The following is a 27,327-nucleotide window of genomic DNA, read 5'->3' on the forward strand; positions in this document are numbered from 1 at the left end:
CCAAAGTGCTGGGATTATAGGCGTGAGCCACCACGCCCAATCTAAAGTAATTGCCTTCTTTCTGGTTTCTCTGCCTTTCTTCTCACCAAATACCCCACTCTAAATCACTGCAGACAGGGGGCTCGGTCTAAGGAGGAGAGCCCACCAGTTAAAACCCTTCAGTGGTTCCTAACTACCCTAGGACAAATGCAGACTTGTCCTTCGCTCTCTGCCGCCGCCCTTCTCCTTCCCAGATCCCATATGGCTCCAGCCAGATCCTCAGACCATCTGGGCTGTTGTCTATCCTGCCACACACCCTTCCCACCCGGCTCCCTTGCAAGTCCTACTGAGGCTGCACCTACACAGCTGTCTCAGTTCCTATCTGAGGCTCCCGCAGCCTCCTCTGAAAGTCCTCATCACAGCCAATGATAACTGAAACTGTTTTCTTGTGCAGGGCACGGAAAGATCTATTCAACTCACTGCCCAATCTCCTCTCCTGGTGCAGAAAAGACACCCAGTCAGCGACTTGCATTCTCTGCAGACATGAATGAATAATAATAATGCCTAACCTTTATATAGTGCTAATTCCACGCCTGGCACTGTTTTAGGCAGTCATATAAATTCATGTAATCCACACAACCTCAAGACTGATGATACCTCTTCATCTTACCAAGCACTGAGTAGTTAAATAACTTGCTCCAGATATTAAGGAGCTGGGGTTTGAACCAGCCAGCCTGGTTTCCCATAAATGAACCAAGAACTGGAACGAGGACAAGACCTCCGAGAAGGAGTCAGGTAGGACGTGATTTGTGCGCTTTACATCTGAGATCTTCCAGCTCCCAGGGAGCCCGTTTCATGGAGCGGAAAATAGAGGCCGGGAGGGACACGGAGAGCCTCGGAAGCCGTGTGGAGGAAGCGGTGCTGTTTGGGGTCCGGGAGCAGGGGCGTGGCCTGGATGTGCGGGCGCCCGGGGCTGCACGTCCTCAGACCAAACTACAACTCCCAGGACGCACCAGGCGCTGCCGCCCACGCGACGTCACGGCGGCGGAGGCGCAGGCGGCTGGGCTCCCGGCGGGTGGACTGTTCGAGCCCTTCCGCTGGGACCCGGGCCCTGGCTCCGGCCCCGCGGTAAGTGGGAGGACTCCGGCTTACCGAGTCCGCGGAGGCCCCGCAGCGTACGTCCGCAGCCTCCGTCACAGCGCGGGCGCGCAGACGGGGTGGCATCTACCATATGGGGGGCATCTGGGCCGAACCAAGTGACCGGCGTGCGGGACCCCGCTGGGGACTCCGGGCCGCACCCTCCCGAGCTAGCCCTGGGGGCCCAGCGCTGGTGTCGCACGTCCGCTGGCCACGCTCAGGGCCCGAGTTTGAAGGCGCTGGGCAGGCAGGGGCAGCCCCGCCCCCTGAGGAGGGTGCCCAGGACCCCGGGGCGCCGCGGCGAGGTTTTCGGGCTGGAAGGGTCTGAGGGGCTCCTCCCCCGATAGCCCTCCCACCGCCAGTAGAGCCTCGGGTTGGGGAATAGGAGCCCCGGGAGGCTAGGTCCTTTGGGCGCAGCCTGTGTGCGTCTGGGGAGGCGGTGGGAGGGGTGGGGAGAGGTCGCCCGGGTCTGCGTAGACTGATGCACAGGTGGAGATACGGTGCAGACTGTGTGGATTCAGATCCTTACAACTTCCTCTTCCCTGCCCCGGTAGATGGGAGCGCCCTCCGAGGGCTGAGCCTGTCAGCATCCTCAATGCACCCTGGTCCCTGAAGTCGGAGAAGAGCCTCTACCCACCCACACCCCGTTGCGCCATTTCGGGTCACCTGGGTCCTCAGCCCTAGCGGGTCCTCAGCCCTAGCGGCCACCAGATCTGAAAGGAGCAGGACGATGATCCTGGCGTCGGTACTGGGGAGCGGCCCCCGGGGCGGGCCTCCGCTCCGGCCCCTCCTGGGGCCCGCACTTGCGCTCCGGGCCCGCTCGACGTCAGCCACCGACACACACCACGTGGAGATGGCTCGGGAGCGCTCCAAGACCGTAACCTCCTTTTACAACCAGTCTGCCATCGACGCGGCAGCGGAGAAGGTGCGCAAGGGGGGCGGCGAGCCCGGGGTCCGGGATGTGGCTGGGAGGGAGAGTGTTGGGGGTTCTCTGCTCAAGGCCCCTCTCCCTCCCTAGCCCTCAGTCCGCCTCACACCCACCATGATGCTCTACTCCGGCCGCTCTCAGGACGGCAGCCACCTTCTGGTAAGATTCACGCCCTCTATTTTCCTTGTGGAAAATTTCCTGGAGCTCTCCGGGACACTCAGGCTCCAGCCCTGCCTTTCCTTCTCTTTTTCTCCTAGAAAAGTGCTCGGTACCTGCAACAAGAACTTCCAGTGAGGATTGCTCACCGCATCAAGGGCTTCCGCTGCCTTCCTTTCATCATTGGCTGCAACCCCACCATACTGCACGTGGTAAGGTAGAGAGGACCTTCAGTCAGCGGGCCACCCTGCCCAGGGGGCAAGTGGGGAGTCTGGGGCCCAGAGTGGCAGACGATTGCTTGCCTAAAGGTGTTAGGGCCACACAGGATTCAACCACAGGCCCTCAGAAGCCAAAGGTGTGTATTCATGGAGCCTGGAAGGGTGGCAGTAGGGGTTTGATCACGTGGTCGACCAGTTGGGTGGTGATCCCCATGGGTAGGTGGGGGTGGCTGTTCTCTGCTCAGTGCCCATGTGGCTCTGTGAATTCCCACACCTCTTCCTTGCAGCACGAGCTATACATCCGTGCCTTCCAGAAACTGACAGACTTCCCTCCAGTGAGTGCTGGGCCAGAGCAGGGTGAGGGGCTGAGAGGTTGGGCTTGGACCACCCTTCCTCATGACTCTGTGACCTGCAGATTAAGGACCAGGCGGACGACACCCGGTACTGCCAGCTGGTGCGACAGCTGCTGGATGACCACAAGGATGTGGTGACCCTCTTGGCAGAGGGCCTGCGTGAAAGCCGGAAGCACATAGAGGTTGGGGCAGTGAAGGAGGGGTCGGGCCTGCTGGGTGCTGGGAAGGGCACGGGATTCTGAGACCTCACTCTTTACAGGATGAAAAGCTCGTTCGCTACTTCTTGGACAAGACGCTGACTTCGAGGCTTGGAATCCGCATGTTGGCCACGCATCACCTGGCGTTGCATGAGGACAAGGTGGGGCTCTGGGACCTGAGACCCGCCTGGGAACGTTAAGTGAGACAGAGGAGACTGGGCTGGGGATCCGTGTCAAGGGCCTGGGGGTTGAGGCTGTGGAGCTGGTGCTTTGGGGCAGTTTCGAAGTTGCCAGCATCTGGGGGTGGGGCTAGGGGTGTGGGTAGTCCTGACCTCCTTTCTCCGGCCAGCCTGACTTTGTCGGCATCATCTGTACTCGTCTCTCACCAAAGAAGATTATTGAGAAGTGGGTGGACTTTGCCAGGTGAGGCAAGAATGGCTCAGGGGGTGGTCAGACGTCTGGGGCAGGGAAGGATTGGGTCTGAGCCCTTGCCCAGGGCATGGTCTGTGGGGAGCAGGGTTTCTCAATGATGGCACTATTGACATTTCCAGCCAGATAATTCTTTGTCATAGGGGCTGCCCTGTGCATGTTAGGAAGTTCAGCAGCATCCCTGGCGCCAGTAGTATTGCCTGGTTGTGACAAACAAAAATGTCTCTGTACATTGCCATATATTACTTAAGGGGGCAGAATTGTCTCCAGTTGCAAATCACTGGTGGAGGGGCCCCTGACTGAACCCTCGCTCCTGTTCACAGACGCCTGTGTGAGCACAAGTACGGCAATGCGCCCCGTGTCCGCATCAATGGCCACGTGGCCGCCCGGTTTCCCTTCATCCCTATGCCACTGGACTACATCCTGCCGGAGCTGCTCAAGAACGCCATGAGGTGGGGTGGCTGGATGTGCTGGGTGGGAGGCAGACAGGAACCGGGGTGCTTCTACTTACTGGTCTTTCCCCTCTGCATAGAGCCACAATGGAGAGTCACCTAGACACTCCCTACAATGTCCCAGATGTGGTCATCACCATTGCCAACAATGATGTCGATCTGATCATCAGGTTTGCCCCGAGTGGGAGTTCAGCTGAGGTGGATGGGATGGGGGGTCCAGGCACTGTTTCTGGCTTGATCTAGGACGTTGAGCCCCTTCCTGCCCCATTCTGGGACTTGATCCCTGACCAGATAAACTATTCTCTGGATCCTGAGATGGCCATGAGCTGCTTATTAATGGATCTGGGGCCAGCTGCAGGCCTAGGTATCCTGCCTCTGTCAGCAGCTGAGGAGCTTGAAATTGAGAAGCAGTCAGGAGTCGGTCTAGGATGCTGGGCCGAGGATAAATGTCACATCCTGTGAGAAGGTATAAGCAGTCAGTGGCCCTGGCAGAGGTGAGGATGATACAAACAAGGCCCAAGGGTCTAGGTGGACCACATTCCAGCTCTGGGTGGAAGGGACAGGAAGGCAAACTTTGCACTGTCTGCTTGCTACGTGGTGAGTCCCCCGTCAAAGCTGAGCCAAGCCCATTATTGTTGCCATCTTGCTAGGATCTCAGACCGTGGTGGAGGAATCGCTCACAAAGATCTGGACCAGGTCATGGACTACCACTTCACTACCGCTGAGGCCAGCACACAGGACCCCCGGATCAGCCCCCTCTTTGGCCACCTGGACATGCACAGTGGCGCCCAATCAGGACCCATGCACGGGTGAGACCCTGCCAGGCCAGGATGGAGGGGTGGGGGACCCCAGGAGACTCAAGCCTCTGAAGCCTCCTGTCCTGTCCCCCTGCCCACCACCAGCTTTGGCTTCGGGTTGCCCACGTCACGGGCCTACGCGGAGTACCTCGGTGGGTCTCTGCAGCTGCAGTCCCTGCAGGGCATTGGCACGGATGTCTACCTGCGGCTCCGCCACATCGATGGCCGGGAGGAAAGCTTCCGGATCTGACCCCACAGCCTTTGGCCTGCTCACCTGACCAGCCTGGGCCGCGTTCCCTGCAGGACCTCCCGGGTCAGGCAGGGCGGCCTCCTGCTCCACACGCTGCTGCATCTTGGGTCTCAGGGTCCCAGACAGATGGACTTACATGGAGCTGGGCACTGCCCCGCCTCAATAAGGTCCATTGTCTCCTCGCCTCCAGACCTTGGAGAGGGGAAGTGGGCACCCTGAGGCCTCCAGCACCAGCTCCGTCATTCTCGTTCCTGGGGAACCCCCACTCTGACCTGTTGTTTGTTATTAAAGTTCACATTTTGAATGCCCTCTTGGGCCCTGTGTGTGGGGAGGGCAGGTGAGCTTTTGTTTCTGTCCCCATTCAGGGTCACTGAGCCCTTGGGTTGAACTGGTTTGTGTCCCAGTCTCTTACCTGCCCTGAGAGCCAGGAGTAGAATGGGTCCCAAGTCTGTTGCATGTTTGATTTGGTGGGAGTGGGATGACCGCGGCACCTATACAAAGAGCTTTCATCTCATTGAACAAATGTTTCCGGGTCCCAGATAATATCGAAGGCCCAGATTGACCCAGCTTCGGGCCTCAGTTCTGACTCTTCCTTTCCTGGCAGTTACAGTTTCTAGAGGTGAAGGTCACCAGACTGGGCAACCTCCTGAGCCAACTGATTCCCGAGCCTGAGTAAGGTTAAAAATACTGTATCTGCTGCTGCCAAGGAAAAGAACATACAAGGTTGTGCCCTGGCAGGCCCCAGCAGGGACTGGGTGCCCCACTGCAAGGAAAGGTGGGGCCCTGATAGGGAGGAGCAAGGATTTGGACAAAGATATCAGGTAGGCTGAAGGTTAGACTTGAATCAGAACTCCAGATGACGTCTTAGGTGGGAACACCCTACCCACCTTGCCAGGGATGAAGAAAGGCCTAAGGGTGGCCTGGTGGGGCTGGGAGAACTGGAAAGTTCTCTTACCTTCACATCTGAGCTCCCACAGCACACTTCCTAAGGCTGACTCTAGGCCTGTACCATCTCCTACCCTTCAGGGGGATGGAGGGTAAGTTGTATCTGGAAGTCAAATGGAGGGGACTAGGAAACCACAGTGACTTGGGCTAGACTGAAAAATCCTGCCAGCTGCAGGGCAGGACGGTGAGGCTGGAGAAGCAGGCAGCAGTCAGAGGCCAGGGCCCTGAAACATGGGATTTATCTTGAGGCAGTAGGGACCCATGGGTATTTATTTAGAAATGGGGTCTTGCTCTGTTGCACAGGCTAGAATATGGTGGCTGCAGAGTTCACTGCAGCCTTGAACTCCTGGGCTCAAGAGATTCTCCCACCTCAGCCTTCTGAGTAGCTGGGACCATCATGCCAGGCTAAATTTTAAAATTTTTTGTAGAAACAGGGTTTCTACAAAACCCTATGTTGCCCTGGGCTGGACTTGAACTCTCGGGCTCAAATGATCCTTCCACCCCAGCCTCCCAAAGTGGTGGGATTACAGGCATGAGCCACTGCACCTGGCCCATGGGTGAGTTTTGAGCTGGGAAGGGATGGTTCTGGTTGGAGTCCCTGAGAGGATTCGTGTCCACGTGATTTGTTAAGAAAGTGCTCCCAAAACAGAGCAGGGGAAGCAGGAAGGAGAAGGGGAAGAAGCCAAGCAAGGACATGACCTCAGGCAAAAGCCCAGAACCAGTCAATTATGCCTCAGGGTGGAAGGTGAGAGAGCTAAACCTCAGAGTCACTGATTAATTTCTCCAGTTGGCAGTCACTGGTTAAAGTCTGTCGGTAAAGCAAGCAGCTCTGTTAAGGATGGAGTTTTAAGAAGAGTCTCAGATGCTGGTGTGGGCCTTTGAAAGTACATCAAAGGTAATCTGGGCCGCACAGAAACAGAAACAGCAAGAACTCCCAGAGGATCTGGGTGGAGCGCCTACATGGTTTTTTAAAATTTGTTTTGGTTTTTGAGACAGAGTCTCAATTTGTCGCCCAGGCTGGAGTGCAGTGGCACGATCGCTCACTGCAACTTCTGCCCCAAGCCCCCCAACCCTGGGTTCAAGCGATTCTCCTGCCTCAGACTCCTGAGTAGCTGGGATTTACAGGCACATACCACCACACCCAGCTAATTTTTGTATTTTTCGTAGAGATGGGGTTTCGCCATGTTGGCCAGGCTGGTCTTGAACTCCTGACCTCAGGTGATCGCCTGCCTTAGCCTCCCAAAGTGCTGGGATTACAGCTGTGAGCCACCATGCCCAGCTGTTTTTGTTTTTGTTTCTGAGACCGAGTCTTGCTCTTTCACCCAGGCTGGAGTGCAGTGGCCGGATCTCAGCTCACTGCAAGCTCCGCCTCCCGGGTTTACGCCATTCTCCTGCCTCAGCCTCCCGAGTAGCTGGGACTACAGGCGCCCGCCACCTCGCTCGGCTAGTTTTTTGTATTTTTTAGTAGAGACGGGGTTTCACTGTGTTAGCCAGGATGGTTTTGATCTCCTGACCTCGTGATCCGCCCGTCTCGGCCTCTCAAAGTGCTGGGATTACAGGCTTGAGCCACCGTGCCCAGCCGCCGTTTTTTTTTTTGTTTGGTTTTTTTTTTTTTTTGACACAGTCTCACTCTGTTGCCTAGGCTGGAGTGCAGTGGCAACATCTCAGCTCACTGCAACATCCGCCTCCTGGGTTCAAGCAATTTTTCTGCCTCGGCCGCCCGAGTAGCTGAGATTACAGGAGCCTGCCATCACGCCCAGCTAAGTTTTGTGCTTTTAGTAGAGATGGGGTTTCACCACGTTAGCCAGGCTAGTGTCAAACCCCTGACCTCAAGAGATCTGCCGGTCTCAGCTTCCCAAAGTGCTGAGATTACAGGTATGATCCACCATGCCTGGCCCAGCCTTACTGTTCTCGGAGAAACAGATTTGCAAACATGCAACAAGATTATTCTAACGGCCGGGCGCAGTGGCTCACGCCTGTAATCCCTGCACTTTGGGAGGCCGAGGCGGGCGGATCACGAGGTCAGGAGATCGAGACCATCCTGGCTAACACGGTGAAACCCCGTCTCTACTAAAATACAAAAAAAAATTAGCCGGGCGCGGTGGCAGGCGCCTGTAGTCCCAGCTACTCGGGAGGCTGAGGCAGGAGAATGGCGCGAACCTGGGAGGCGGAGCTTGCAGTGAGCCGAGATGGTGCCACTGCACTCCAGCCTGGGCAACAGAGTGAAGACTTCGCCTCAAAAAAAAAAAAAAAAAAAAAAAGAAGATGATTCTAACAAGAATCATTGGTGGCCAGTGGATTGGAGGGAGAAAAGTACGGAGGGTGATGCAGTAGCCCTGATCAGGGATTTCTAAGGCCTAGGCTAATCCTTAACTAGAAAGGACAGTATCAGAACTGATGATATCAGGTAAAGTAAAAAGTGAGGTGCCAGAACCCTGGGTAGGTGGAATAACAACCTTGAAGACAGAGTGGTTGTAGTGGGATAAGGCATTCGAATTTCAATTTTCTTGCTTGATTTTTTTTAGAAGCTGGGATTACAAACACCTGCCACCACACCTGGCTAATTTTTGTATTTTTAGTAGAGATGGGGTTTTACTATGTTGGCCAGGCTGGTCTCGAACTCCCGACTTCAGGTGATCCGTCCACCTTGGCCTCTCAAAGTGCTGGGACATATGTGAGCCACTGTGCTTGGCTGCTTGACTTTTATTTCTTATTTCTTATGCTGCCAGGCACCTGGCATTCACTGCCCCTTTCAGTTCTCCAGTGGCAAGTTAACAGCCCCTCCTACTGCCATTCTAACACAGATATTTCTTTTCTTTTCTTTTTTTTTTTTTTGAGATAGAGTCTCACTGTCACTCAGATTGGAGTGCAATGGCATGATCTTGGCTCACTGCAACCTCTGCCTCCTGGGTTAAAGTAATTCTCCTGCCTCAGCCTCCTGAGTAGCTGAGATTACAGGCGTGCGCCACCATGCCCGGCTAATTTTTCTATTTTTTGTAGAGATGGGGCTTCACCATATTGGCCAGGCTGGTCTCGAACTCCCAACCTCATGATCCACCCACCTCAGCCTCCCAAAGTGCTAGGATTACAGGCATGAGCCACCATGCCTGTCAGATGTTTCTTGATTTGTAACATCTGAGAGACCCATCCTCAGGCCCTAAGCATTCCACTCCTCTCAGAATTGTTTCCAAGCCCAATAACCACATTATAAATCAAACGAGATTCAGAGAATGGCCAAACGGAATGTTTACTGAGTACCTACCCTGTTTGGCACTCTGCAATACACTTGTATATTGATAAGACAGATAGTTCAACCATTACATAGTTATATGATTGATAGTTATACATGGGTTAACTGCTGGGGATTGGTTCCAGGACCACCTGTGAATACCGAAATCTGCAGATGCTCAAGTCCTACAGTTGGCCCTGCCAAACAGCAGATATGAAGTCAGCTCTTCAGATCTGTGGGTTCTGCATCCTTACAATATTTCCTTTCCTTTTCTTTTCTTCCCTTCCTCCCTCTCTTTCTTTCCTTTTTTTTGGGGGGGGTAGATGGAGTCTTGCTGTGTCAGCCAGGCTACAGTACAGTGGTGCGATCTCAGCTCACTGCAACCTCCACCTCCTGGGTTCAAGCAGTTCTCATGCCTCAGCCTCCCAAGTAGCTAGGATTACAGGCACATGTCACCACGGCCGGCTGTTTTGTAGTTTTAGTAGATATCCGGTGTTTCACAACATGGGCCAAGCTGGTTTTGAACTCCTGACCTCAAGTATCCGCTTGCCTCGGCCTCCCAAAGTGCTGCAATTACAGGCAGGAGCCGCCGCGCCCGGCCTTTTTTTTTTTTTTTTTTCTGAGGCAGAGTTTCACTCTTGTTGCCCAGGCTGGAGTGCAATGGTACGATCTTGGCTCACCACAACCTCTGCCTCCCAGGTTCAAGCGATTCTCCTGTCTCAGCCTCCCGAGTAGCTGGGATTACAAGCATGCACCACCACACCTGGATAATTTTGTATTTTTAGTAGAGATGGGGTTTCTCCATGTTGGTCAGGCTGGTCTCAAACTCCCGACCTCAGGTGATCTGCCTGCCTCGGCCTCCCAAAGTGGTGGGATTACAGGAGTAAGCCACTGCGCCCAGCCTCCTTCTTTTCTTTCCCCCCCCTTTTTTTTGAGACAGCGTCTCACTCTGTCACCCAAGCTGGAGTGCAGTGGAGGGATTATAGCTCAGCCTCGACCTCCTGGGTTTAAGCGATCCCTCTGCCTCACCCTCTCGAGTAGGTGGGACTACAGGCGCGGGCCCCCAGGCCCAGCTAATTTTTTTTCCCCCAAATTTTTAGTAGAAAGGAGGTCTCTTATGCTGCCCAGGCTGGTCTTGAAATCCTGGCCAGAAATGATCCTCCTGCTTGGATTCCAAAAGTGCAAGATTACAGGTGTGAGCCACCATGACTAAACACTGTATTTTCAACCTGCTCTTCGTTGAATCTTCAAAGGCGGGACACACAGATATGGAGGGCCGATTATATATGGTTGGACCATACATATATAAATGGCTTAACTTTTACTGACTTTCATAGAATCCTCACACTTGTATACCTTACCCAGTGGAAGGTCAGAACTCAAGATTCATTTTTCGCTGCCCAAGATATTCTTCACTGTATCCACTGCCTTTGGCCAGTTTCCATTCAGGAGACCTGTGGTTTTGGGGCTCGTTCTTTCTCTTTTTTTTTGAGTTGGAGTCTCGCTCTGTCGCCTAGGCTGGAGGGCAGTGGTGTGATCTCGGCTCACTGAAAGTTCCGCCTCCCAGGTTCACGCCATTCTCCTGCCTCAGCCTCCCCAGTAGCTGGAATTACAGGCGCCTGCCACCACACCCAGCTAATTGTTTTCTGTTTTCTAGTAGAGACGGGGTTTCACCATGTTAGCCAGGATGGTCTCAATCTCCTGACCTCGTGATCTACCCACCTCAGCCTCCCAAAGTGCTGGGATTATAGGCGTGAACCACTGCGCTCGGCCTTTTTTTTTTTTTTTGAGATGGAGTCTTGCTCTTGGTCCCCAGGCTGGGGTGCAATGGCGGGATCTCGGCTCACTGCAACCTCTGCCTCCCGGGTTCAAGCGATTCTCCTGCTTCAGCCTCCTAAGTAGCTGGGACTACAGGTGCGCGCCACCACGCTTGGCTAATTTTTGTATTTTTAGTAGAGATGGGGTTTCACCATGTTGGGCAGGCTGGTCTTGAACTCCTGACCTCAGGTGATCTGCCCGCCTCGGCCTCCCAAAGTGCTGAGATTACAGGTGTGAGCCACCGCTCTGGCCAACTTGTCCTTTTTTTTTTAAATTGAGACAGAGTCTCGCCTGTCGCCTAGGATGGAGTGCAGTGGCACAATCTCGGCTCACTGCAACCTCCGCCTCCCGGGTTCAAGCGATTCTCTTGCCTCGGCCTCCCGAGTAGCTGGGACTACAGGCGCGTGCCACCACGCCCGGCTAATTTTTTGTAGTTTTAGTAGAGACGGGGTTTCACTGTGTTAACCAGGATGGTCTTCATCTCCTGACCTGATGATCCGCCCACCTCGGCGTCTCAAAGTACTGAGATTCGGCCTCTCAAAGTACTAAGATTACAGGCGTGAGACACCACGCCCAGCCCAACTCGTCCTTTAGACTATCCTGTGAGGATGATTTATGGGCTATCCCTGAACATACCCGTTCTGCTTTCCCCGCCCCAACTGTATCCCAAATAGGGGATACAGTCTCTTCAACCTTCAAAAACGGGGCACTGGCTGGGAACGGTGGCTCACGCCTGTACTCCGAGCCCCCTGTAATCCTAGTACTTTGGGAGGCCGAGGCAGGCGGATCACCTGAGGTCCGGAGTCAGAGACCAGCCTGGCCAACAGGGTGAAGCCCTGTCTCTACTAAAAATACAAAAATTAGCCGTGCGTGGTGGCGCGCACTTGTGATCCCAGCTACTCAGGAGGCTGAGGCAGAATTGCTTGAACCCGGGAGGCGGAGGTGGCAGTCAGCCGAGATCACGTCACTGCACTCCAGACTCGGCAACAGAGCGAGACTCCATCTCAAAAAAAACAAAAAAAGGTGAGCGACATTATGCCAGCTCAAGTGTGCGGCTCCAGGCCACCAGGGCGGACGCTCTGACTCCGCCCTGTTAAAACGTGGGCAGCTCCCGCTGAAAATTGGCACATCTTGGCTTCCTCAAGCACCAGGGCCTTTAAAATGGTTCAGCTGGCCGGACGCGGTAGCTCACGCCCGTAAATCTCAGCACTTTGGGACGTGGAGGCTGGCGGATCACGAGGTCAAGAGATTGAGACCATTCTGGAAAACATGGTGAAACCCCGTCTCTACTAAAAATATAAAAATTAGGTGGGCGTGGTGGCGCGCGCCTGTAGTCCCAGCTACTCGGGAGGCTGAGGCAGAAGAATCGCTTGAACCCGGAGGCGAGGTTGCAGTGAGCCGAGATCACGCCACTGCACTCCAGCCTGGGCGACAGAGCATGACTCCGTCTCTAAATAAATAAATAAATAAATAAATAAATAAATAAAAGGTTGAGTTGAGTCATCGCAAGAGGTAAGTCTGTCTCCTCTCCTCAACCATAGGCTGCAGCCACAGGTCCTCACGGAAAACCAGGAGCTCCAAGACTGCCGCACACTCAACATCCAACTCGTCGCGGGGCCGCGACGGACGGCCGCAGAAGCCAATCGGCTCCTGCTACGTCACAGACCCACCCTCAAACCTTGAGGAACCCGCCCCACGCACTGCTGACCCGGAGGCAAAAGAGCTGCGTGGCGTCCGACTCTGGCGTCACTTCCCCTCCCGCGATGGCGGCACAGGGAGCTGCTGCGGCGGTTGCAGCGGCGACTTCAGGGGTCGCGGGGGAGGGCGAGCCAGGGCCCGGGGAGAATGCGGCCGCCGAGGGGACCGCCCCATCCCCGGGCCGCGTCTCTCCGCCGACCCCGGCGCGCGGCGAGCCGGAAGTCACGGTGGAGATCGGAGAAACGTACCTGTGCCGGCGGCCGGATAGCACCTGGCGTGAGGGCGGGGCCCAGGGCCGGGGTGCTGGGCGGAGCTCAGGGCCAGGGGGCGGGGCGGGGCCAGAGGACGGGCTCTCAGTGAGGGCGAGATCCGGAGGCTGGGAGTGGAGAGGAGGAGGGGCGGGGTTTGAGGAAAGAACGCCGCGATCCAGGCGCTGAGAAACCAGCCGGGTTGTGGGAGGCTGTCGACCTTTGATTATGTGGAGCGACGCCTACAAACCCACCACTCAGGCCTTCACCAGGATTGTTCCCATTCCACTTCCTTGCCCAGTCTTAGGCTTCATTCCTTTTTCTTGCTAACGCTGCTTCTTCACCCGTCTCTTGTCTCTGTGTCTTCTCTTTCCATTTGTCCCTGGCAGCCACCCGCAGAGAGAAGACCTTCCAGAAACAACAGGCTTCCCTTTCCTAATGTTCTGCTACCTTCTCTCATTTTCAAAATTAACCTCAAACTCCTTAGAGTGGCATTCATTTTTGTGACCTCTCCAGTTTGTAGCCAACCCTAGCAAAGGGCGTTGCCAGGCCAGAACACACTGTCCTCTGAAGACCACACGCCCTTTACCACCTGTGCCCTCTGCTTGGAATGCGTTTTCTTCCCTTTCTCCTTGTTCGCCTGCCTAGCTCCTACTCATCCTCTTAATTTCGTATCCTTTGTGATGTCATCCTTGATTCCCCTTCAGGCGAAGTGAGTGGTTCCCTTCTCTGTGTTCCTGCAACATTTTTTTCATACCTCAGTCATAGTTTTTGTAACATTATGTTGTAATTTTCTCTCTCTGTCTTCATCATACTGGGAACTTCTGGAGGGCAGGACTTCTTGTGATTCATCACTGTGTCCTCTGTACCCAGCAACAACGCAGCATAGGGCCAGACACATAGTGGTTGCCTTACTCACTTATTGAATGCTCTGCTAATTGTCAGGTGCTCTGCTAAAAATTTTGGAGGCATTAACTCACCTTCTAAGGTTGGCACTATTATCCCCCTTTTTTTTTTTTTTGAGACAGGATCTTGCTCTGTCACCCAGCTGGGAGTGCCGTGGCGCTGTGACAGCTCACTGAAGCCTAGACCTTCTAGGCTCACCTCAACCTCTCAGAGTGTTGGGATTACTGGCATGAGCCACTGTGCCCAGCTGTTATCCCTTTTCACAGATGAAGAGACTGAGGCTCAGAAAGATGGAATAACTGGCTCAGTTATACATAGCTAGGAAGTCAGGAGCTGGAATTTTATGTATTTTGTTTGTTTTGTTTTCTTTTGTTTGTTTGAGACGGAATCGCACTCTGTTGCCAGGCTGGAGTGCAGTGGCACCATCTTGGCTCACTGCAATCTCTGCCTCCCGGGTTCAAGCCATTCTCCTGCCTCAGCCTCCTGAGTAGCTGGGACTACAGGTGTGCGGTGCCACGCCCAGCTAATTTTTGTATTTTTAGTAGAGACGAAGTTTCACCATGTCGGCCAAGATGGTCTTGACCTCTTGACCTCGTGATCCACCCACCTCGGCCTCCCAAAGTGCTGGGATTACAGGCGTGAGCCATGGTGCCCAGACCTGGAATTATATATTAATGTAGGCTATCTTAATCCAGAGTCAGCACTCATGATCCCTGAACAAATGAGCAACTGAGGGTATATGGTAAAATAAGCATTGAATTTAGAGTCAGACTTAAATTCAGTTAAGTATCAGCTCTTATCACTTTTCAAATCTGTGACCCTGGGTAAGCCTCAGTTTTGTGTTGTTTTGTTTTTTGGGGTTTTTTTTTTTTTGAGACAGAGTCTTGCTCTTGTCACCCAGGCCACAGTGCAGTGGTATAATCTCGGCTCACTGCAACCTGTGCCTCCCAGGTTCAAGCAATTCTCCTGCCTCAGCCTCCCGAGTAGCTGGGATTACAGGTGTGTACCACCACGCCTGACTCTTCTTTTTTTTTTTTTTTTTTTGTATTTTTAGTAGAGATGGAGTTTTGCCGTGTTGACCAGGCTGGTCTCCAACTCCTGGCCTCAAGTGATCTGCCCATCTCGGCCTCCGAAACTACTGGGATTACAAGTGTGAGCCACACACCCAGCCAGTTAATTCCCCCCCCCCTTTTTTTTTTCGAGGCAGAGTTTCACTCTTGTTGCCCAGGCTGGAGTGCAATGGTGTGATCTCGGGTCACCGCAACCTCCGCCTCCCGGGTTCAAGTGATTCTTCTGCCTCAGCCTCCCCAGTAGCTGGGATTACTGACGTGCGCCACCATGCCCAGCTAATTTTGTATTTTCAGTAGAGATGGAGTTTCTCCATGTTGGTCAGGCTTGTCTTGGACTCCCGACCTCAGGTGATCCGCCTGCCTCGGCCTCCCAAAGTGCTGGGATTATAGGTGTGAGCCACCGCACCCAGCCCCAGTTATTTTCTCATTCATAAAATAGTAATAACAGCCCCAACCTGGTCCACTTCACAGTGTGGCAGTGATTGAGTAGAATGGCAGAGGTGGACTAGAGAGGTTAGCTGATGCGTGGCCCTGGATTCTGGAAACTGCTCCTCAGTGTGCAGGATTCCTTTTGTTCCAGCCTTACCTTCCTCATGACCCTAGCCTTTTTCCATCACAGATTCTGCTGAAGTGATCCAGTCTCGAGTGAACGACCAGGAGGGCCGAGAGGAATTCTATGTACACTATGTGGGCTGTGAGTGGCTTGGTGCATCTGGGCCTGGGTGCGGGGAGTTGGTTGCCCTGGCAGCACTCTCATGGCCCATCCTTACAGTTAACCGGCGGCTGGATGAGTGGGTAGACAAGAACCGGCTGGCGCTGACCAAGACAGTGAAGGATGCTGTGCAGAAGAACTCAGAGAAGTACCTGAGCGAGCTCGCAGAGCAGCCTGAGCGCAAGATCACTCGCAACCAAAAGCGCAAGCATGATGAGATCAACCATGTGCAGAAGGTCCGGATCCCTTCCCATCCACAGGCCTGGGAGGCCTAGCTGTCTCTGCCAGCTCCCTTGGGTCTCTCGGGCCCCAGTGCCAAAACCATAGCAAATCCCATTTCTTAAGCTCCTGTAGTGTGTCAGGGACTTTACCTACTTCCTCTTACTTATTTTTCATAGCTAAGGAAACAGGCTTAGAGAGGGCAAGGGCTTCGCTGCAGTCTCACAGCAAGGAAATGGCACAGCTGGGACTAGAACTCAGGCCTTCTGCACCAGTAGCCTCTTTTGTCTCCTAGTGGCTGTGTCTTAGTAGAAAAATGACTTGAAGTTCAGTGGGAAAGACAAGAATGTTATTGGGCAGTTGCTATAGCCAGGCACCCTGCCAAGTCCTGTTTTGTGTATAAGCTCCTCAAATTCTTCCCAACAGTTCAACACACAGGAAGAGTTACTCCTTGGTAGGTGAGGAAGCAGGCTCAGAGAGATTAAGTAACATGCCCAAGGTCACACAGCGAGTAAAACATTGGGCTGGAATTAGAATAATAATGCCAAACACTTGTTAGCCAGTGAGCCAAAGTATTAAGCTAAATGCTGGCTTTTTGTTTGTTTGTTTGTTTTTGTTTCGAGATGGAGTCTTGCTCTGTCACCCAGGCTGGAGTGCAGTGGCACGATCTCGGCTCACGGCAATCTCCGTCACCTGGGTTCAAGCAGTTCTGTCTCAGCCTCCCGAGTAGCTGGGACTACAGGTGCCCGTCACCATGCCCAGATAATTTTTGTATTTTTAGTAGAGACGAGGTTTCACCATATTGGTCAGGCTGGTCTCGAACTCCTGACCTCAGGTGATCCGCCCACTTTGGCCTCCCAAAGTGCTGGGATTACATGCGTGAGCTACTGCGCCCAGCCTAAGCTAAGTGTTTTAATACATGACCTCACTGACATTTCACAGCAGGCCTGTGAAGTAAGCATTATTATCCCCAATTTATAGAAGAGCTGCAGATAGGTTTAGGGACCCAGACAGGAATTAGATCTACCAGCTAGATTGTGCTACCTCAGAGCCAGAGGCCTTAGCCATGATTTTGGTTTTTTCTTAAGAGATGAGAGTCTTGCTGTGTTGCTCAGGCTGGACTTGAACTCCTGGGCTCAAATGTTCTTCCTGCCTCAGCCTCCTAAGTAGCTGGGACTACAGGTGTACATCACTGTACCTGCCTTGGTTTTTTCTTGTATTGATGTATAATAGTTGTACATATTGGTTTTTTTTGTTTTTGTTTTTGAGACAGGGTCTTTATCGTCTGGGCTGAGTGCAGTGGCACAGTCATGGCTCACTTCAGCCTCAACCTCCTGGGCTCAAGCAATCCTCCTGTCTCAGCCTCCTGAGTAGCTGGGACCATAGGCAAGTGCCACCATGCCTGGCTAATTTTTTTATTTGTTTGTAGAGACAGGGTCTGCTATGTTGCCCACACTGGTCTCAAACTTCTGGTCTCAAGCAATCCTCCTGCCTTAGTCTCCTAAAGTGCTGGGATTACAGGTGTGAGCCACAGCGCCCAACCAAGTCTCAGTGTCTTAATTTATAAAATTAAAATGAGGAGTGCAAACCAGAGCAAGATTGTCAAAGTCTCCAGATACCCAAACGTTTGCTACTTTCAGCCGTTGCAGTTTCATCCTTCTGAGTACATCAGTTCAGTGGGCAAGCCCAGCATTTAAATTTCTTTAAATGGAAGAAATAAAGTGGATAAGATAGAAAATTCAGGGTGTTGCACTTTATTAAGGGTAAGTATTGTTTTGAGAAGCTTTTATTTCACACCCAATAAAAGTGTGCAGGATTCCTCTTGTTCCAGCCTTACCTTCCCAATGATCCTAGCACACACTTGTGTGTATATATGGACATGTCAACAGGTTTACAGTGCCAAGTGTACTTCCTGCTGTGGTGTGATTTAAAAAATTGAAATACCCTAAACTGGAAGAACTCCTCAAGGTCTAAACTGCCCAATTGAACTTCCTATTGTAATGGAAATGTTCTATAGCTGTACTATCCAGTACAGTAGCTGCTAGCCATATGTAGCTGTTGAGCACTTGAAATGCATCAAGTGTGACTAAGAATTAAGAATTTTTAAATTATGGTCGGGTGCAGTGGCTCATGCCTGTAATCCCAACATTTTGGGAGGCAGAGGTGGGTGGATCACTTGAGGTCAGGGGATTGAGACCAGCCTGGCCAACATGGCCAAACCCATCTCTACTAAAAATACAAAAATTAGCCGGGCGTGGTGGTATATACCTGTAATCCCGGCTATTTAGGAGGCTGAGGCAGAAGAATTGCTTGAACCCAGGAGGTAGAGGTTGCAGTGAACCGAGATTACGCCACTGTACTCCATCCAGCCTGGGTGTCCAAGCAAGACTGTCTCAAAAAAAAAAAAATTAAAACATCATAATTTTTTTTTTTTTTTTTTTTTTTTTGAGATGGAGTCTGACTCTGTCGCCCAGGCTGGAGTGCAGTGGCCGGATCTCAGCTCACTGCAAGCTCCGCCTCCTGGGTTTACGCCATTCTCCTGCCTCAGCCTCCCGAGTAGCTGGGACTACAGGCGCCCGCCACCTCGCCCGGCTAGTTTTTTGTATTTTTTAGTAGAGACGGGGTTTCACCGTGTTAGCCAGGATGGTCTCGATCTCCTGACCTAGTGATCCGCCCGTCTTGGCCTCCCAAAGTGCTGGGATTACAGGCTTGAGCCACTGCGCCCGGCCCAAAAAACATTATAATTTTTTTTTTTTAATTTTATTTATTTTTATTTTTTTGAGACAGAGTCTCACTTTGTCAATCAGGCTGGAGTGCAGTGGTGTGCGATCTCAGTTCACTGCAACCTCCGCCTCCCAGGTTCAAGCGAGTTTCCTGCTGCAGCCTCCCAAGTAGCTGGGACTACAGGCACGCACCACCATGCCCGGCTAATTTTTGTGTTTTTAGTAGAGATAAGGTTTCACCATGTTTGGCCTCAAACTCCTGACCTCAAGTGATCCACCTGCCTCAGCCTCCCAAAGTGCTGGGATTACAGGTGTGAGCCACCGTGCCCAGCCAAAATTTTCATTTTTTGAAGAGTCTCTCTCTGTCACCTAGGCTGGAGTACAGTGGCGAGATCTCGGGTTACTGCAACCTCCACCTTCCTGGCTTAAGCAATTTTCATACTTCAGCCTCCCGAGTATCTGAGATTACAGGCATGTGCCACCACATCCAGCTAATTTTTTTTTATTTTTAGTAGAGATGGGGTTTTGCTATGTTGGCCAGAGTGGTCTGGAACTCCTGGCCTCAAGTGATCCTCCCACCTTGGCCTCTCAAAGTGCTGGGATTACAGGCATGGGCCACCATGTTTGGCTGAGTATAATTTTAAATAGCCCTATGTGACAAGTGGCTACTCTATTGGACAGCGTAGATCTAAGATTAATTCCTCAACTATTTTGCACTTAACAAAGATGTACCTCTGAGCTGGCAACCAGCAGGGTGGATAACGGGCCAGTGGTGATTAAATCAAAGAATAGGTAATGAAACAATCATCCAGTTAACAATCAACAAGGTTCTTTAGAGCCTAATTAATGTTTAATTCTAAATAAATTGCAACAATTAAGAAAAGTAGTGTTTTTGTAGTTCTTTATTGCATTGGCAGAAGAGTACTGTATTTTGTAAGAATTGGGAAATGTGTTTTAAAGAGATGTGTGAGGGGCCGGGCGCGGTGGCTCATGCCTGTAATCCCAGCACTTTGGGAGGCTGAGGCGGGTGGATCACGAGGTCAAGAGATCGAGGCCAGCCTGGCCAACATGGTGAAACCCCATCTCTACTGAAAATACAAAAATTAGCTGGGCTCCCAGCTATTCGGGAGGCTGAGGCAGGAGAATTACTTGAATGTGGGAGGCAGAGGTTGCAGTGAGCCAAGATCACACCACTGCAGTCCAGCCTGGCAACAGAGAGAGACTCCATCTCAAAAAAAAAAAAAGAGACGTGTGAGAAGGAAAATCTTTCTTCCTCATCTTCACAGTGGTTAGATTCAGAATTGGACAGACCAGGCGCCCATGCCCGAGTCTGCTGAGTACCAGTTCTGTGACCTTGGGCAAGTGACCTCACCTCTTTGTGCCTCAGTTTTGTCTCTTATACAACAGGGACAATGAGCACTCTTATTTCAAAGGCTCATTGTGAGGACGAAATGAAATAATGTCGGCTGGGTGCAGTGGCTCATGCCTGTAATCCCAGCACTCTGGGAGGCTGAGATGATTGGATCATTTGAGGTCAGGGGTTCGAGACCAGCCTGGCCAATACGGTGAAAGCCCGTCTCTACTAAAAATACAAAAAGAGGCCAGGCACAGGCCAGGTGCAGTAGCTCATGCCTGTATTCCCAGCACTTTGGGAGGCCGAGGTGGGTGGATCACGAGGTCAGGAGTTCGAGACCAGCATCACCAACGTGGTGAAACCCCTCTCTACTAAAGATACAAAAATTAGCTGGGCGTGATGGCACACACCTGTAATCCCAGCTACTTGGGAGTGTGGGGCAGGAGAATGGCTTGAACCCAGGAGGCGAGGTTGCAGTGACCTGAGATGGTGCCATTGCACTCTAGCCTGGGCGATGGGGCGAGGCTCCGTCTCAAAAAAAAAAAAAAAAAAAAGGCTATGGCTCATACCTGTAATCCCAGCACTTTGGGAGGCCAAGGTGGGTGGGTCATCTGAAGGTCAGGAGTTCGAGACCAGCCTGGCCAACATGGTGAAACCCCATCTCTACTAAAAATACAAAAAATTAGCTGGGCATGCTGGTGGGCGCCTGTAATCCCAGCTACTTGGGAGACTGAGGTGGGAAGATCGCTTGAATTCAGGAGGTGGAGGTTGTGGTGAGCCAAGATTGCGCCATTGCACTCCAGTCTGGGCAACAAGAGCGAAATTTCGTCTCAAAAAGCAAAATAAATTAGCTGGGCGTGGTAGCAGGCACATGTAATCTCAGCCACTTGGGAGGCTGACGCAGGAGAATCACTTAAGCCCAGGAGGCAGAGGTTGTGGTGAGCTGAGATCTCACCACTGCACTGCAGCCTGGGTGACAGAGTGAGAAAAAAAGAAATAATGTCTATGCCGTGCTTGCCACTTGGAATAAATGGCAGCTCACTAGTCCCTGAGGGCAAGGGACCTCACCTTGCCCTGCCTGTTTACTACTCTGTAAAATTGAAATAAGAATGCAGCTGGGCGCAGTGGCTCAGAGGTCAGGAGTTTGAGACCAGCCTGGCCAACATGGCGAAACCCTGTCGCTACTAAAAATACAAAAATTACCTTGATGTGGTGGCATGTGCCTGTAGTCCCAGCTACTTGGGAGGCTGAGGCAAGAGAATTGCTTGAACCTGGGAGTCGGAGGTTGCAGTGAGATGAGATGGTGCCACTGTACTCCAGCATGGGTGACAGAGTGAGACTCCATCTCAAAAAAAAGGAAATAAGAACATTCTATGTAAGGGTTACTGAAAGGAGTAAATGAGGCCATATAAGCACAGTGCTTTGTGGAGGGGGTTCTGGGTAAAGTGCTGGCTCCTTCCTCCCTTCTCAGCTAGAGGGCAGGGCCTCGTCTGCCCTGGTGTAGGTCATGGGCCATCTTGGGTCCCTCCTCCATTGTCAGGCTATACTGGGTTCCTCCCGCAGGGTCTGGTCTAGGAGCAGGATGTGTTGTGTGGTGTGGTGTGACTCTTAGTCTCTGCTTTCTAAGGACTTGAAAAATAGAGGAACCCAGGTGAGCATACTTGGCCGGTGTTGCCCTGTTGACCGCTTCTCACTGAACTTGGGAAGGAGCGAATGTTTTCTGGATGGGAAGAATCCAGTCAGGCCTCCTAGAGGGGGTGGTAAGAATCTCAAGCCTTGAAGGATGGGAAAGAGCACAGTAACAACAGTGACACAGGATAGATCACAAAGCATCATGGACTCACCTGACTCATGCTCCGTGCCAGGCTGAGGAAGCGTTTTCTGCTGGCAGTGAGGGAAGGAAGGGCATTCTCCAGGTGGAAGGAGCTGTTTGTCCTAAAGCATGAAGGCCGCAAAAAGGGGGCTGCTGATAGCAATGAGGAGGCTGGGGCTGGAGGCAGGGAATCTGAGGAGGCCTAGTGAATTGTCCGGACCTGAGATGGGGCCATGACTACCTGGAGCAGGACAGAGAGGAGAATTCCAGAGAGGACCCAATTCCAGAGATGTCAGAAGTAGAGTCAGCATCGCTGTATTAGGACTTGGCCAGGCTGAGGGAGAGGGAGTAGTCTGAGGCAAGCCTAGTTACGTGTCTTGGACATTGGGACCAAGGGTGATGTTCCCAGTAAAATGAGCAACCCAGGAGGAGGCAGGCGCAGGTTTGCAGGGAGGAGTGTTGAGGTCCTTTCTGCACATCTTGAGTCTGCTGTCCCTCTGGGAGGGACCTCTGGGGCAGTCCCATGGGCAGGCAGGGTCTGGTGCCCAGGTAAGGGGTTCAGGCACATCGGGGAGATGGTAACAGTTCTTATGGTGGGCCTGGAAGGCAAGATCTGTTATTTCATTTGAGTCTCAACTTTGGCAGAGCTGGATTGCCCCCCATCGTGCAGCCAAAGCCCCTATTCTGATCCTAACCCTGTTCATCTGGCAAAAGGTCCAAACTTGGACATCAAAGATATCTGGGATATCCGGGGGTGGGGCGGGTGGATGCGAGAGGAGCCTGGACCAGTCAGCTTCAGAACTGAGTCAGACAGGTTAGCTATTGGTGTGGTTATTATTGCCATCCAGAAATGAGGTCTGGAAGACAGCAGGGAAGCCTTGTGGGTCCTGGATTCCAGGAGGCCTGGACTCCAGGCCTGGCTTTGCTGTTGCTGGCAGGGGAGGGACAGCCTGGTCACCACTTCTGTTCACCTCTGCTTACTTTTCTTTCCTGGCCCAGACTTATGCAGAGATGGACCCCACCACAGCGGCCTTGGAGAAGGAGCACGAGGCGGTAAGCAGGGCTGGGAAGCTGCCTGCAGGTCCCCTGTCTCCCCTTGCTGAGGAGCCCCTGCTGAGCCATGCACTGTGCCCCACTCCCACCCTGCCTGCAGATCACCAAGGTGAAGTATGTGGACAAGATCCATATCGGGAACTATGAAATTGACGCCTGGTATTTCTCACCGTTCCCCGAAGATTATGGGAAACAGCCCAAGCTCTGGCTCTGCGAGTACTGCCTCAAGTACATGAAATACGAGAAGAGCTACCGCTTCCACTTGGTGAGGCTGGGCTGGCTGGGCCGAGCTGGGCAGGGGCCTGGTGAGAGGCAGAGGCAGGCAGGGAGGCTGAGGGCGGCTGCACTGGCAGCTCCAGGGAGGAGACAGGCCCAGAGGGGCAAGTATAGGGAAGAGCTACTGGGGGTCAGGAGGCCTGGATTCCAGGCCTGGCTTTGCTGTTGCTGGCAGGGTGACCTTGCCAACTCCAGACCTCAGCTTCCTCTTCTCTGGAATGGGGACAGTAACTCACCCCCTTCGGGTCTTTTGTCAAGGCCAGCCCCATCCCAGGAAGCACACATAGGCCCTGGCAGTGGGACCTTAAGTGTGGACAAAATTGGGGGCTGTCAGGAAGGGGCGCTGTCGTCACTGACACAGTGGGCTGCTTCCAGAGGTGTGGAATCTGAAGCGAATAGGTGTGGTTTAGGGAAACCATTGTCATGGACGGGTCCCTCCAGAGCCAGGCCCACACAGACTCAAAACCCCACCCTGCTGTGTGATGTTTGCGTCTCTGTGCTGGGCCTTAGTCTATAAAGCAGGATTGCTTTCCTAAGGCTGCTGGGAGGATTACTCAATGCAAGTGAAGTGTTGTGGGGGAAACAGAGAGGCAGAGACTTGCTCCAAAGCACGTAGTGGTGGGGTGGGGGCCTCCTAGCAGAGAAGCTATGGGCAGCGAGCCTGTTCTCTTGTCCCCCACCAGGGTCAGTGCCAGTGGCGGCAGCCCCCCGGGAAAGAGATCTACCGCAAGAGCAACATCTCTGTCTACGAAGTTGATGGCAAAGACCATAAGGTGAGTGGGTGGTCGGGGGCTGGGGGAGGCCGGGGAGGCCCTGGGCACCTCCCAGATGATCCTCATTGCCACCAGAGGGGAGGGAGGGAGCAGCCTTAGCTGAGCCTCTATGGGCAGAATGCCTCTGAGGGGCCGGGCACTGTAGCTCACACCTGTAATCCTAGCACTTTTGGAGGCTGAGGTGGGCAGATTGCCTGAGCTCAGGAGTTCGAGAGCAGCCTGGGCAACATGACGAAACTCCTCTACTAAAAATACAAAAAAATTAGCTGGCATGGTGGTGCACACCTGTAATCCCAGCTACTCGGGAGGCTGAGGCACGAAAATTGCTTGAACCAGGGAGGTAGAGGTTGCAGTGAGCTGAGATTGCGCTACTGCACTCTAGCCTGGGCGACAGAGTGAGAATCTGTCTCAAACAAAAACAAAAAAAAAGGCCGGGCGCCGTGGCTCAAGCCTGTAATCCCAGCACTTTGGGAGGCCGAGATGGGCAGATCACGAGGTCAGGAGATCGAGACCATCCTGGCTAACACGGTGAAACCCCGTCTCTACTAAAAAATACAAAAAACTAGCCGGGCGAGGTGGTGGGCACCTGTAGTCCCAGCTACTCGGGAGGCTGAGGCAGGAGAATGGTGTAAACCTGGGAGGCGGAGCTTGCAGTGAACTGAGATTCGGCTACTGCACTCCAGTCTGGGTGACAGAGTGAGACTCCGTTTCAAAAAAAAAAAAAAAAAAAAGGCCTCTCAGGGCCTCCTAGCCTGACACTAGGCCTATGGTTGGTGCATAGGAAACACAGGGCCCTGTGGTGGCCCCAGGATTCTTCTGCTGGTGGGGTTAGGTTCAAATTTGAGTTGTTCTGGAACCCAGAGGAGATTGTCTTGCCTGAGGCTGCTTTTAGAAGCGCTTTCTCCTTCTGTTGGAAAGAAAGGTGTTTGTTTTTGCCTGGGAGGGGACTGCTTTGTGTGAAATTTCCTGCTGAGAGAGCTCTGTGGTTATCAAGGGCTGAGTTCCTTGTTCCTGGCCCCGAATGACTTCAGCAGGGTGGGTTGGGACCTTTGGGACCTGCTCTGCTGTTGTACAGAACTTGGCCTTTGCCTTGTCAGTCTGTGAGGGTCTCACCAAGTGTACTGGTTTCCGGCAGATGGGCCATACAACATAGGATGCAGAGGGCAGGCTTCAGAGTGGCTCCACTCACTGCAAGCTGACTCGTTGCCCTGTCACTTCCTCACTGACCACAGACAAGTTACTTAACATAGTTCCTGTTTCCTTGTCCATAAGATGGGAGTCATAATATTTACCTAGTGGTGGTGTTAGTGGAATAAATAAGACAGCAAATGTCAAGTGTTCAGTGCAGTGCTTGGCACTAGTAAGTGCTTAATAAACGCGGACCTTGTTATTATCGGTGATCTCTTGGGGCTTGATTAGCCTTGGACTCGGAGAATATGCAGGTTGAGCCCAGCCCTTGGCCCTGCTCTGCCTTCCTGAGCATGGCTGGGTGGAATGGCAGAAGGGCCTCCGCTGGAGATGTGGTGATGCTTTCCAACTCTGCACTCTGCCAGCTTTGAGGCCCTGGGCAAGCACTTCCACTCTGGGAGCTTCAGCCTCCTCCTGAATGAGATGGGCCTGGCAGTGTTGGGCTCGCACAGCTGCCGGGTTGGATGAGAGAGTGGTTGTGGTGTCATAAACCAGGGAACCCTTTAGTCTGTGCCGTGAAGCCAAACTCAGTCCCATTGTCCCCCTCCTGGAGTGCGGCCAAGTGGACAGACAGGGCTCGAGGCTCCTCCATTCAGCAGATATTTACCAGGCACCCAGCTTCATACTTCACCTTGTGCTAGGTGCTGGGGACACAGCCATGAACAGGACAGTCTGAATTCCTGCCTCGCAGCCTCAGTGTCCTGAGCTGAAACAGAGTTAATGTCTGTGAAGACTGAAGCAGATCCTGCATGGAAGGCAACCAGCCCGTATTTGGCGCTCAGAAGGGGTAGGCGGGCTTCGTCCAGCTCTGCTGGCACCTCCGAAGTGCTGTTGCTCTCTGATTTCCAGTTCCCTGTCCGTCAGAGGCTGACTGAAGACTCCTTCCAGTGTGAAATCTGTCTGGCCTTGCCAGGCGCCCACTTCGTGCAGGCTGGTGCTGGCCGCTGGAACCAGCTGGGTAGGACCTGTGCCTGCCCCCTGAGCCTGTCTCCCCCTCCTCACCCCCAGATTTACTGTCAGAACCTGTGTCTGCTGGCCAAGCTTTTCCTGGACCATAAGACACTGTACTTTGACGTGGAGCCGTTCGTTTTTTACATCCTAACTGAGGTGGACCGGCAGGGGGCCCACATTGTCGGCTACTTCTCCAAGGTACTGGGTCTGGAAGCTCAGGGTGGGGAGGGTGGGGAGGGCGAAGGTGGGCATAAACAGAGAGGGGGCAGAGCCTCCCCAATGGCCCTGAACACCCGCCTCCTGCAGGAGAAGGAGTCCCCGGATGGAAACAACGTGGCCTGCATCCTGACCCTGCCCCCCTACCAACGCCGTGGCTACGGGAAGTTCCTCATCGCTTTCAGTGAGTGGTTCCTGGCCTGTCTGGGAGTGGGAGACCTGTGGGGCAGGGGTGCCAGGGCAGGCTGGATTCTAAGTTCCTCTTTCTACTGCCGCCAGGTTATGAGCTCTCCAAGCTGGAAAGCACGGTCGGCTCCCCTGAGAAGCCGCTGTCTGACCTGGGCAAGCTCAGCTACCGCAGCTACTGGTCCTGGGTGCTGCTGGAGATCCTGCGGGACTTCCGGGGCACACTGTCCATCAAGGACCTCAGGTGAGGGGGCCTCCTGGACCATGGGGGCAGGACTTGTCCTGAGATGGGCCATGATCCTGCCTTCTCATACCCTGTCGCCATCCTGGCCAGATCCCACAAGGGCACCATGTCTGGCATTTGCTCTCATCCCTTTTTGCAGCCAGATGACCAGCATCACCCAGAATGACATCATCAGTACCCTGCAGTCCCTCAATATGGTCAAGTACTGGAAGGGCCAGCACGTGATCTGTGTCACACCCAAGCTGGTGGAGGAGCACCTCAAAAGTGCCCAGTATAAGAAACCACCCATCACAGGTGGGTGGGGGGCTGCTGTGTGTCGGGGGCGGGAAAGGGGTGTGTGGGCAGTGGGGATGGGGGAGTGTTGGTATATGGACTGCTAGGAGTCAAGGCCGCCTTGTTACTGTCACATGATCCCAAACCAGTCGGACCAGCTCCCAGGATGGAGCCTGGGGCAGGCCTCTCATTCCTGGGCTTCTCTGCCCCTCCTCAGCACAGCCTACCCTTTTGTTCTCACCTGGAGGAGGTGAAACTGGCCTGAGCCCAGAGCAGGGCAGCCAGGTGTGAGCTGGCCTGGCCCAGTCCCAGACCTGTCTCCCACCCCTTCTCCCCACAGTGGACTCCGTCTGCCTCAAGTGGGCACCCCCCAAGCACAAGCAAGTCAAGCTCTCCAAGAAGTGAGCGGCCTGGCCCCCAGCCTGTAAATATGTATAGACCTGTTTTGTCCTTTTTTTTAATAAAGTCAGTTTTGCTGGTGGCCCTGGACTTTGGAGGGGAAGGGGAGGCCAAGAGCCGATGTTCTTCATTTCACT

The 27,327-nt window shown here is 53.2% G+C and overlaps 2 protein-coding genes across 3 annotated transcripts; both read left to right on the forward strand.

Moving 5' to 3' along the window:
- Nucleotides 1–985: 985 nt before the first annotated feature.
- Nucleotides 986–5,204, forward strand: BCKDK (branched chain keto acid dehydrogenase kinase). 2 transcript variants are annotated; one of them, XM_007990586.3, is made up of 12 exons: nt 986–1,107; nt 1,671–2,041; nt 2,135–2,203; nt 2,302–2,412; nt 2,706–2,753; nt 2,834–2,953; nt 3,031–3,129; nt 3,318–3,391; nt 3,721–3,849; nt 3,930–4,019; nt 4,500–4,658; nt 4,752–5,204. In XM_007990586.3, the coding sequence occupies exons 2-12, from the start codon at nt 1,847–1,849 to the stop codon at nt 4,894–4,896; spliced, it is 1,239 nt and encodes a 412-aa protein (XP_007988777.2). In that variant the 5' UTR covers nt 986–1,107; nt 1,671–1,846; the 3' UTR covers nt 4,897–5,204. The 2 variants fall into 2 exon arrangements, with proteins under 2 accessions (XP_007988777.2, XP_037845541.1); XM_037989613.2 differs by lacking the exon at nt 986–1,107 and adding an exon at nt 1,134–1,154.
- Nucleotides 5,205–12,625: 7,421 nt separating this feature from the next.
- On the forward strand, nt 12,626–27,272 carry KAT8 (lysine acetyltransferase 8). Its single transcript, XM_007990604.3, has 11 exons — nt 12,626–12,862; nt 15,430–15,504; nt 15,583–15,758; nt 22,631–22,684; nt 22,785–22,949; nt 23,644–23,733; nt 25,930–26,070; nt 26,179–26,272; nt 26,368–26,518; nt 26,658–26,812; nt 27,132–27,272. The coding sequence occupies exons 1-11, from the start codon at nt 12,652–12,654 to the stop codon at nt 27,194–27,196; spliced, it is 1,377 nt and encodes a 458-aa protein (XP_007988795.1). The 5' UTR covers nt 12,626–12,651; the 3' UTR covers nt 27,197–27,272.
- The last annotated feature ends 55 nt before the right edge of the window (nt 27,273–27,327 follow it).

Source organism: Chlorocebus sabaeus, chromosome 5, assembly GCF_047675955.1.
Source record: "Chlorocebus sabaeus isolate Y175 chromosome 5, mChlSab1.0.hap1, whole genome shotgun sequence".
In the NCBI taxonomy this organism is placed as follows: domain Eukaryota; kingdom Metazoa; phylum Chordata; class Mammalia; order Primates; family Cercopithecidae; genus Chlorocebus; species Chlorocebus sabaeus.